At 42.5% G+C, this 12065-nt stretch overlaps 1 protein-coding gene across 1 annotated transcript in view; it reads right to left on the bottom strand.

Annotated features, from left to right (window-relative positions):
- IQCA1 (IQ motif containing with AAA domain 1) overlaps positions 1–12065 on the bottom strand; it is a 119075-nt gene that overhangs the window by 47489 nt on the left and 59521 nt on the right. The window contains exon 8 of the mRNA XM_064159586.1: positions 6734–6815. Within this exon, the coding sequence (XP_064015656.1) occupies positions 6734–6815 (82 nt within the window). The remainder of the gene's footprint in view (positions 1–6733; positions 6816–12065) is intronic.

Below are 12065 nucleotides of genomic sequence, written 5' to 3'. Positions count from 1 at the left end.
GTAGTAACTGAGAGGCAGTTGAAGTCTTTTCCAAAGGAGGCAAGGCTCACCTGATACAGCTTCTCTGTGGTTTAGTGTTGTGCAAAGGAGAAGTAATAAAGAGACCCTAACCTCAAGAACAAAGCAAGCTTGTGCAAACTAGTGATGAAACCAAAAATTCCCTGTTTATGATGAAGTAACTAATGATCCTGAGGTGCAGGTCTTTATTTTTGTTGAGGCAAACTGTAATTTGCTCCTGTAGAAAGAAAAATAAATGAAATCTAGCAAGCTTGGTGTGTATCCAAGTTCTCTGCTACTAGCAAAAGGTACTTAATTTAATGGAAACACCTCTCTCCTTTCTAAACTTTTCTTTTTTAGAGCTGATTTGAAGGAAGAGAGTTCATATCTTGCACTTCCTTGCATTTTAAGCCCTGATAGTATCTTTATAAATGGCAGCTAGTCTCCATCAGTATGTGTTAATTCAATTTCCAGATGACTTAAAATGACAGCTTTCAACCTCAAGACACAGGCTTCTTTATGAATCTGTTTCATATGAGTGCTCCTGTGCTGGCACTATGAATTGTGGAAGGTTTTCACAGTACCCACAGGAGATCATTCAAGTTTGAGTCCAGTTAATGTAATGCTGGCTGCTGTTTCCATCCCCTATGAATTTTTCAGAGTCCAATTACATGCAGAATATTTGTGGGTTTACATATAGGAAGTAGTTTTTGCAGATAAGTAGTCTTAATTTCATAATTGAAAATGGTAGAGCTGGAGAAGGACAGTGGATTTTTGGTAATATGAGGGGAAAAAATCAAAGGTATAGACACTAATGTCTTTAAATTACTTGTGGGTCATCAGATGGCATGACAGATGTCATGTAATATATCAAGAAGGAAAGCTGATTTGTCTTAGTTATAAAAGGTACCTCCTCCATGGTTACCAGCCTGGAATTTCAGCCTTGGGACAAGGGAATGTTATATAGGAGTTATGTGAATTTTTAAACTCTTTCCTGACTGGGTCAACAGGTTGCAAGTGCTATGTTTTCACAGGAGTACTAGATTTAGATATTTATTATTCATAGAAGGATTTTTTTTTTTTATCCTGTATTTTTCATAATTGTTTATTGTCATTTTGTAAACCGATTAGTGGTTAATATCCACCGCAGGCAACTCGGGGACGTTCCCCACAGACTGGGCAGCTGCCTCTGATATTACCTGGCAACGACCTTTCTTTTTGAGTGCTATGTTAGCCACTGGGTTTAGGGGGGGTCTTTCATTTTAGAACAGAGATCAATAACTCATAGGTGTTAGATGCTATGTTGTTCTTTTATAGATCAACAAAATGTTTCAACGTTATTTTTAAAGTAAGGTCAGGAGGCTAAGGATGTTATGTTTTCTCTGGCTGGTCAAAAGAGTCTGGTGTTTTGTTACAGACAGGGTCACCCAGCTACAGAGGCTATTTTTGTGCATGTGTGGACACAGGGCAGTTTTTAGCACCTCTTTTAGAATAGTGTGCCCTTATCTCTGTATTACTTTATATGCATACCTCAAAAGGCAGCCCAGTCCGCTAATATGACCGTTAACTTCGCCATCTCAGCAGCATTCATTCTCACTCTGCAGGCCAGTAGGCAACCAGCAATAGAACAAGGGGACACAGTCTCAAGTTGTGCCAGGGTAGGTATAGGCTGGATATTAGGAAGAAGTTCTTCACAGAGAGAGTGATTTCCCTTTGGAATGGGCTGCCCAGGGAGGTGGTGGAGGCACTGTCCCTGGGGGTCTTCAAGAAAAGCCTGGATGAGGCACTTAGTGCCATGGTCTAGTTGATTGGTTAGGGTTGGGTGATAGGTTGGACTGGATGATCTTGGACGTCTCTTCCAACCTGGTTGATTCTATGATTCTATGATTCTAACACCAACACCCTTCAATCCCAGAGAATAGTTTGTGACTAATAACTGTCATATATTCATCTAAAAACCATCAAGCTTTTCTTAAAATGACTACTTTCAACCTCCTGGCAAAAGAATTTGAATCTTTTGATGGCTATTCAAAATTTCATACTGCCATCACGCTTTAAAGTTTGGTTGGACTGGATGATCTTGGAGGTCTCTTCCAACCTGGTTGATTCTATGACTTAGTGTTGCAGAGGATATTTCTCAAGTGACCAGCTGTATAATGGGAGAAATAGCACTTTGCTGCCTCATGACATAGGGTACTGCAAATATAAACCCTGAGAAGACAGAGGTAATTATCCAGACTGCACAATTTGCTCTATGCAAACTCTTGCTGTTCCAGTGTCAAAGTAGACCCAGAAACTGGGTGCTTCAAACAGTGTTATGTAAAATAGGTGTTTGAGAGCTTAGGAAATGCAGTTTAAAAACTAGAAAAGCCTGCCAAACAGTCCTAGCACAATAAAGTCTTCATGAATTCTAATGAGGTTTAAGTAGCAGTCCTAGCTTGGCAGAAGAGGGGGAAAAAATAGAGTGGAAAAGTCCGTAAGTGAAATACTAATCTACCTCTTCTTAAATGTTTAAGTGACCTAAGTGCAGAGCAACCAGCTTCAGGAGATGGGAAGATTTAATTTTAAGTTTTGGGGCTGTCTGTGCATGCCCAAACTAAAATATTTGTTGTTTGATCAGCTATCAGCTGGGTAAACTTCAGACACACTCATAAGCATCTCTAAATGATTCCATTGTAGGCATCTGACAAAAATCTTTCTCAGCCAAGCTCCCTGACTTCAATTTTGTTTTCCAGACTGATTAACTTTTGTGGAAATTGTGAATAGCAACTGAGGCACTTCTAGGTAAGAAGAGGAAAAACTTACCAGTATAGAAAGGCCAAACTGAAACTCTTCCCCTTCCTCCCCTAGATGCTTCTACTGAAATGGAAGTAAGCTAAAATTAAAAATGCAAGAAACTACTTACACTGTTCTGCCCAGAAGCTGTTCTAGATTTGATTCTGGAGGTCTTGGAAAAAATCAATCTTCTCTATGGCCAGACTAAAATTATTCTGAACAGCCACCAGGTAGATTGTGATAAAGAGCATCCTAAAGTGAAAAACACTAGGTGCTTTTGAACAAGGCAGGGGGTTGAGCCGCGTGAAGAAGATAACAGCTATTTACTCAAAACTAATATGTTGTCAGACTTGGTTCACTAGGAGGGAAAAACCCTGCACCTCAAATTTTAACTGAACAACTATAGACTCTTTCACTCTGCCTAAAGCAGAACTGCATTTTTTCTTTGAAGCTGGCAAGAGAGGTCTTTTCACTCTGCGGATTTCTGGTTGTGCTCTGTGCAGAAAATGGTTCCTTCTTATGTACTTTCAGAGTTAAGGGAGTAGCTGGCAGCTCTGGCAGGATGGCCTGGAGATGAGCATCAGTGTATAACTCTGCTAGGTTGGAGTCTTTATCTACCACAAAAGAATGCTGCCTGTTCCTGACCTACCTGAGCATATTATTGCAGGGCACTTGCAAGTTCTGTAAGTACATAATGGGGAGATGGAGGTACTCACACTGACTGGCTTTAGGCACCCAATTCAGGTGCCTAAATAGGAGCATAAGCTCCAGAGACAGATAATAGACTGCTGAGTTACACCTAGGAGGTCTCGCAAGGTCTCCTCATACAAGAGTACAGCAGCCCCAACTCAGCACTCCTCTTCATGTAAAATGTTAGCATGAATAACCCCAAAATATTCTATACTTGGAGAACTCAAAATATTGTCTTGTTAGGAAAGGCAATACTGGTAATTAGACACAGTTGAGGTGATAAATGTGTCCCCCCATCCTGACTTGTTAGTATGTGAATGTGGAATTTGAGAGTCCTATGACATGAACTTACTGACCTCTGCAGTGTCTTTATCCCTAAGACTGGCATTCACTGCCAAATTGTGAGACACTGTTTCATGCCTCTGTCTGAGGTTACAGCCAAGCATGTGTCCTACAACCCGGAGGAGTTATTTGCACAAATACAAGGAGATGGTGAACTCACAGTTTGGTGTTGTATTGAAGACTGCTAGACTATAAGGCTTCAGCAGCACTGTGGGTGCACTGGAAAGCATGGCTACTGCACCATCTACTCCTTAGCAGAGTGCTGGATGAGCATATTGTCAAGCCTCCTGCCCTCTTGCTGGTGCTTCACAACAGGCATGGCCTCTACAATGCTCCTTTACTGCTCTTGGGGCTTGCTGGATGGCAAAGACTGGTCTCCAGTTGCAAGGTGCTATTTTGTCATGAAGATATAGGAAAGCACAACTAATGCTCTTAGCCACTTAATGAAAGCAGCACAGGTAAACCTGATTGTTACCTAAATGCCTGCAGACTTCAGAGGGTTCTGGTATAGCATTCAAGAGTAGAGTCTGGGATGAAGAGCTCCCCTTCAAGCATAAAACTACTTTATGATTTACAACATGTAAGAAAATCCTAATTTTTAGAAGTCAAAGGTCAAGTAAAACTGTATTGGTGACTATTTGGGAAATAAGGCATAAGCTCCTTTATATACAGCCAGCCCAAATCTGGTAGAAAACTTGATGCCCATAATTTGTCAGCAGGAGGGAATAATAGAAGCCTTTCACAGAAGTTGAAAACCATTTATTGAATGTGAAACCCCTTACTCCTGGGTACTTTATCAAAGTGAAACAATCAGTCTCCTAGCCATAAGCTTGAGTTCTGTTTAAGTTGCACATGCTTTGAATTAAACAAGTATGTTCACCGTTCAGCAGCACTTTTGTGCCTTTGCTTGATGACCCTCCTACTGAAACACCTAATCAACAATGTTAGCTGTAGCTGGTGTAGGTGAATGAATTCATAGACACTTTCATTGAATCAGGGGAACACAGAATAGAGTGTTACCACAGGAAGAAAATCATAGAATCATAGAATGACAGGGACTAGAGGTGACCTCAAAAGATCATCTGGTCCAGCCTCCCTGCAAGAGCAGGATCACCTAGAGTAGATCACATTGGAACACATCCAGATGGTTCTTGAATATCTCCAGAGAGGGAAACTCCACAACCTCCCTGGGCAGCTGTCACCCTCACAGTGAAGACATTCCTCCTTAGGCTCACATGGAACCTCCTGTGCCTCAACTTCTACCCACTGCCCCTTGTCCTGTCACTGGGCATCACTGAGATGAGCCTAGCTCCATCCTCCTGGCACTCACCCCTTACATATTTATAAACATTAATGAGGTCACTCCTCAGTCTCCTTCTCTCCAAGCTAAAAAGCCCCAGCTCCCTCAGTCTCTCCTCAAAAGGAAGATGTTCAACTTCCTTATTCATTTTTCTGGCTCTGTGCTGGACTCTCTAAAGCAGCTTCCTGTCCTTGAGCCTGGTGGGCCCAGAACTGGACACAATACTTTAGATGAGGCCTCACCAGGGCAGAGTAGAGGGGAAGGAAAACCTGCCTCAACCTACTAACCACAGCCCTTCTAATACACCCCAGAATTGCATTGGCCCTCCTGGCCACAACAGCACACTGCTGGTTCACGGCCATCCTTCTGTCCACTAGGACTCTCAAGCCCTTCTCCCCTTCACTGCTCCAGCCTATACTGATACATGGGATCATGACCCTACACTTGTCTCTGTTGAACTTCATTAAATTTCTCCCTGCCCAACTCTCCAGCCTAAGTGTCTCTGAATGGCAGCACAACTCTCTGCTGTGGCAGCCACTCCACCCAGCCTGGTGTCATCAGCAAACCTGCTGACAGTGCACTCCCATGGCAGCCTGGTTTGTATAGGGAACAGTGTGGCCAGTAGGACAAGGGAGGTTATTCTTCCCCTGTACTCAACACTGGTCAGGCCACACCTTGAGTGCTGTGTCCAGTTCTGCGCTCCTCAGTTCAAGAGAGATGCTGGAACATGTCCAGAGAAGGGTGACAAAGCTGGTGAGGGGCTTGGAACACAAACCCTATGAGGAGAGGCTGAGGGAGCTGGGGTTGTTTAGCCTGGAGGAGGCTCAGGGGGGACCTCATTGCTGTCTACAACTACCTGAAGGGAGGCTGTAGCCAGGTGGGGGTTGGTCTCTTCTCCCAGGCAACCAGCAATAGAACAAGGGGACACAGTCTCAAGTTGTGCTGGGGGAGGTATAGGCTGGATGTTAGGAGGAAGTTCTTGACAGAGAGAGTGATTGGCATTGGAATGGGCTGCCCAGGGAGGTGGTGGAGTCACCATCCCTGGAGGTGTTCCAAGCAAAGTCTGAATGAGGCATTTAGTGCCATGGTCTAGTTGACTGGACAGGGCTGGGTGCTAGTTTGGACTGGATGATCTTGGAGGTCTCTTCTGACATGGTTGATTCTATGATTCTATGCCCTGGTCCAGGTCATTAATGAATACACTGAATAATAGTGGTCCCAGTAGTGCCCCCTGAGGGACTCCACTAGTTACAGACCTCCGGTTAGACTCTGCCTCACTGACCACAAAATGTTTCAAAATGTTGTTGCTGAAGCCTGATCTACAGAATAGTGCTTCTGGACTATCTGCTGCTCAGCTGGATTTTCCAAGGGCAACAAAACTAACAGGAAAGCCTCTGCATAGAATTGTATCCTCCTGTATGATTGGCTTGATGGTTTTAAGAGACTCCCAAGAAGGCACAAGGTACTGAGAGACTCCCTTCCTAAGTACTTTTTATTTTTGTCTAATGTCCTCATTTCTATACTTTCACAGTTTGGGAAGCTGCTCTGTTTGACCTTATAGAAATGATGTTCAGATTAAGCTGAATTAGAAGAACATTCCAGCTGTAATTGTTATCTTTTTCTACTGACCTTTGTATTGACGGTTTCCTTCCTCCATTATCGAAAGGAAATTACTGGGAGCCATTTTCCAGCCTTCCTCCTCAACTGGAGGCTGGGGTGAAAAGAAAAACCAGAATATTAAGACATAGAAACTTTGCAAGTATGACAAAATGTCACAGTTTTAATTGAATTTTTAAAGATTTGTTTTCCTTTGAGGAATAAAAGAATTTTATCTCATTAAAAAGAAGGAAAAAAACTGTTCTTAGCACACTACAAGGCAATGTTAACCCACTGAGAGAAAAGAGAGAAGGTGTCTATTCATAGAATCATAGAATCAACCAGGTTGGAAGAGACCTCCAAGATCATCCAGTCCAACCTAGCACCCAGCCCTACCCAATGAACTAGACCATGGCACTAAGTGCCTCATCCAGTCTTTTCTTGAAGACCCCCAGGGACGGTGCCTCCACCACCTCCCTGGGCAGCCCATTCCAATGGGAAATCACTCTCTGTGAAGAACTTCCTCCTAATATCCAGCCTAGACCTACCCTGGCACAACTTGAGACTGTGTCCCCTTGTTCTATTGCTGGTTACCTGGGAGAAGAGGCCACCCCCCACCTGGCTACAGCATCCCTTCAGGTAGTTGTAGACAGTAATAAGATCACCCCTGAGCCTCCTCTTCTCCAGGCTAAACAGGCCCAGCTCCCTCAGCCTCTCCTCATAGGATTTGTGCTCCAGGCCCCTCACCAGCCTTGTTGCCCTTCTCTGGACATGAGTTGACCAACCGACCTCACAGGAATTAAACTTAGACTTGTTTGACCCTGTAATGTAGGTAGGAGACTTGCAACATATAAATGTTCTAGTTGAATTGGCTAGGTTGGGTGCTAGGTTGGACTGGATGATCTTGGAGGTCTCTTCCAATCTGGTTGGTTCTATGATTCTATGAAATTACTATGCTGGTTTTTTTTTTTTCAGTTTGTCTTATTGTAGGCTTTCTCCCTCCCCTCACCCCCAAAGAGGAATTCCCAACTTGTAAGTAACTCAAAACTGCTTTAATCTGTAATGGGGAAGCAAAATAGTGATCTAGGTGTGTCTTGTAAGACAAAATACCTTGTTTCAACTTTATCAAAACATTATGATGTTCTTCCTCTCCGAACTAAATGACATTGACATGCTCTTGGAATACTTTCATTTTACTGAACCAGTGTTTTTAAATGGAAAACCTTGTCAGAAAACTATGAAAGTTTCTCCGTGTTGTGTCAGGCAGAAGTCCTTGGAATGCTCTCAGCTAATAGCTGTCAGTGGGAAATAAGATCCTTGTTCAGGGAGGAGGTGGATATGGGTTTAAGTAAGGCAACAAAAGTTGCATCAGTCTTTGCTAACCAGTGTGTAGTCTGTAACCCACTGGTGATCAGTAAGCTATGAAGTGTAGGTCTTGGAACAAATGAAATGAAACCAAATCTCCTAAATATGCCTCTGTAATTAGGTGCCACTGCATACCTGCTATCAGCAGATGCAGTTGCAGCCAGGTCACGTGGATTATTAAATAGCTGGGCTTAATTAAATTGTTATTACAGTAATTAAAGTTTAGGTCCAGAAGGACATGCAAAACCTAAATACATTTATCACTTCTACCCTGTGCTCTGTAGATGTGTTTGCAAGAGATTCAGCAGTTTCATGGCTAAACTATTTGGGTAAAACAGAAGCAAGTGTTTGAGGGTTTGACACCCAGAGCTCAAATTCCAAATTATGCTAATGTAGTCTGAATTTTTACAGGGTGTGGCATGTTGAGATTCATTCTTGCATCTTTTGCATAAGGCAGAATTTATTCTTTTAGCATTTTTTTCCATGATATTTTATAGAAAATTATTAAAAGGAACTACTGACATTTGACAACTTAAAGCCCAAAATTCAACCAAACAAAACACCAAACCAAAAATTCACCCCTCTCAAAACAGCCTAAAAATGAGTTCTTCATTTTTAGCCTCTTAATAGCATAGGACACAGTAATATTTCTTTTATTGTTACAAACAAGCTAATAAATCATTTTAATTACCAGCTTCAATGATTTTGTACCCTGATGCAAACAATTTTCTTGTGTCAGTTTCATTGATTTTAATCAAAACCACTCTGTGGCTACAGGACAGTTTGAGAACATGTTGTATTTCTTCTTGCATCTACAGACAGGATAAGAGTCAATGTCATATGTAGAAATTCTTTCCCTTTGAAGTCAGCTGCTGTATTTTTCTGTGTTGGGCTGATTGATTCCACGCTCATTCCGTGTTAATTGTGCTAAGGCTCCTTGAACCAACAATCTACATTTGAATCTAAGCAGAAAGATGCAAATGAATGCACTTCTGAAGCTCTCCAAAGCCTGGTCCACATTAGGTGATTCTCACTCAAAGGCAGGGAGAATTCTGAATCGGCTCCATTGTGCCCTTCTGCTATGGAGATTTTGCTAATGAGTTTCACTAAGGACAAAATGTCAAACGCTTCTGGATGAAAGTTAGGGTTGCAACAGCCTTGCTCCTGTGCTGACAGGCTGCAGTGTGTTACCAGGCAAAGCAATCCAGACGGGTCTGACGTGTTCTGCTATTGAAAAGAAGGATCATACGGTGCTGAGGTTGGTGGTTTTGTTTGGTTTGGTTTTTTGGTCTGTGGTGTGGGTTTTTTTTTCTTAGGTGCCCAATGGGAAATCAAATCAGCACCTTACAGAGAAAAGAAAACGGAGTTCCTTTGATATCAAATATGTCTTTTAAAAGATTGTTATCAGGCTTTTCAGAAAAATTTAAATTTCCTTCTGGGATCAGGCTCTTATTTTCTTTAGGAACTGACGTTAGGAACACAGCGTTTTCTGCCTGGGTCGCTATGACTTATAGCCTACACTTATTTTAATAAGAGTTGTGCTCTTACAACTTTTCCAAATACTTCTCAACCAGTCTTAGATGCTATTTCCCCCCCCTGTTAGTATTACAACCTTGGAGAGAATGTTCCCTTTGTTCTTTCTCAATGAACCATAGAGAACCTGATATAATGGCTCAGAATTTTACTTGACAGGACTTGTGATGTCCGAAGAGACAAGAACAACATGAAGTTATAAAGCTTCAGAGCTCTATATTGTTATTTTACCCCGTTTCAAAACAACCTTGTGGAGGCTGTAACGGGGTCGACTTTTAGCGTTTGCTGTTTTTGATCTAGTGAAATGTGCAAAACCAACAAGGAATCGCATTTATCCTGCAAAACTCAGGTTTTGAAGCCAACGAGTTGCCATTCAGTTTCAGAAGCTGTCTGGGTTTGGCATTTTTAGTGCACCTGAATGTTAACATCTCACTTTGACTTAGACCGAAGCATTTGGAACAGACTTTTTCCTTGCTTGTGTGAGACCGGCAGGGCAGATCACAGGGCATTGTTCTGGGCCAGCTGAGTTGGGAAGGAGTAAGGACAAGGGCAAAGCCATTACAGGACAGCCTCGTGCATCCTCCCAAAAGGAACTGGGCTGTCTGAGATGCTGCAGGGTTCTATAACTGTGAATGAGAATGGTCTTTAAAGACTCTAAATTCAAAAGCTTTTTAAGCAATTGCTCTTGTCCGTGTACTTTTTATCTGATCTTTCCCACAGAGTTCTTCTGTCCATGTGCTGATTTAAGGGGTCACAGCATGAAGTGATCCCACAGAGCTGAACTCACCACTAATATAAGTCACCAGAAGTCTTACGGACAACAAACAACTTGGAATCAGTGTTATTTGGCTTAGGTCTGCAGGCATTACATTCCTCTTTCTCCTCTCCTCCCTCAGGCTGGGTCTGTTCTGCTACTAAGACACAATGAAGTGGTACCAGTAATCACCTCCACTGCCTTCAGTATGATGCTTTCACTAATGCTGTGATAACGTACTCTATGATAGTCTCACCCTGATGGCAAACAATTGTCTGTAAATGTGTGATCACAACTTAAAACTCCTCTTGCACAGGAGCAGGCACTACCCTTCTTAATTGGCAATGCAAGAATAGGCTGAAAGTGCTTGGAAAACACACTTCTGTCCACTGCTCCTACAACATGCTGTGCATCTTCACTTACAAAGGGGAAAAAAAACCCTCATCCTTGAAACCTTCGATGTTGTTTCACATGGCCCAAACAGTGTTTAACTAGCAGAAGATGCTATCCAAGTTAACACTTAAATATCTACCTCCCAATCAGATAGACTGCTGCTTTCTGAGTTGATGTAGTTTAGGTTCCTGGCTAGCTGATATGAGATTTTTTGTTCAGATGAATGGATGTTGTCCAAAATAAGCATCTCTTTTTGTTATATGGTTGTTCCAGGGTTAGGACTTGAAATTAAATTGTGTAAAACTTGCTGTGAAGAGTAAGCTTTGCCCCAGAAAACTCACCCTTCTCCTCCACATACTTGGTGAGAGATTAATGAACCTTATTAAAAAACAATATTGTTTCAACTCTGTTTATATGGTAAATTAGAAACAAAAGGTGCTGCTTCAGCAAAAGCTTACAGCTTTTTGTTGCATGCCCTTTGGTTTGTTTTGCAGGTGTTTTCCTCAGTGAAGCTGCTCCTGATGTAATTTGAAAGCATCCCTTCAGCAAGACTAGGAGTTAGCATATCGAGCATTTCAGGGAGCTTATCATGCAGTAAGTGGTGTCCACTGTGACTTGAAGTGAAAAAGAGTTCATAGCCAAAGAATGCAGACTGAAAAATGCATAACTGCTATTTACAGGCTTACAAGATATTGGCTTGCAGTGCAAAAGACACAAATGGCCAATACAAAGTTACACTTACAAACTGGAATCCACAGAAATTGAGGCAGTATCTGAGTGAGATTAAAACTCTTGTCCTAGTTCTTAGAATTGTAGAATCAACCAGGTTGGAAGAGACCTCCAAGATCATCCACTCCAACCTAGCACCCAGCCCTAGCCAGTCAACTAGACCATGGCACTAAGTGCCTCATCCAGGCTTTGCTTGGAACACCTCCAGGGATGGTGACTCCACCACCTCCCTGGGCAGCCCATTCCAATGCCAATCACTTTCTCTGTGAAGAACTTCCTCCTAACATCCAGCCTAGACCTCCGCCAGCACAACTTGAGACTGTGTCCCCTTGTTCTATTGCTGGTTGCCTGGGACAAGAGACCAACCCCCACCTGGCTACAGCCTCCCTTCAGGTAGTTGTAGACAGCAATGAGGTCACCCCTTCACCTTGTGTGAATGGGTAGCAGTAACTAACCTCTCTGTATGCCCCATGAAAAGTAGAAGTGCTTGGTTAGGTAGTTGGGCACCATTTTGCTATCTGCAGGAAAAATTAAGCAGCAGTGCTTTGGGAAGTGCATGCACACTGTCCTGGCAGCAAAGCCAAAGCCATA

This window comes from Pogoniulus pusillus, chromosome 2, assembly GCF_015220805.1.
Source record: "Pogoniulus pusillus isolate bPogPus1 chromosome 2, bPogPus1.pri, whole genome shotgun sequence".
Lineage (NCBI taxonomy): Eukaryota > Metazoa > Chordata > Aves > Piciformes > Lybiidae > Pogoniulus > Pogoniulus pusillus.
This window is presented reverse-complemented; position numbering and strand designations above follow the sequence as displayed.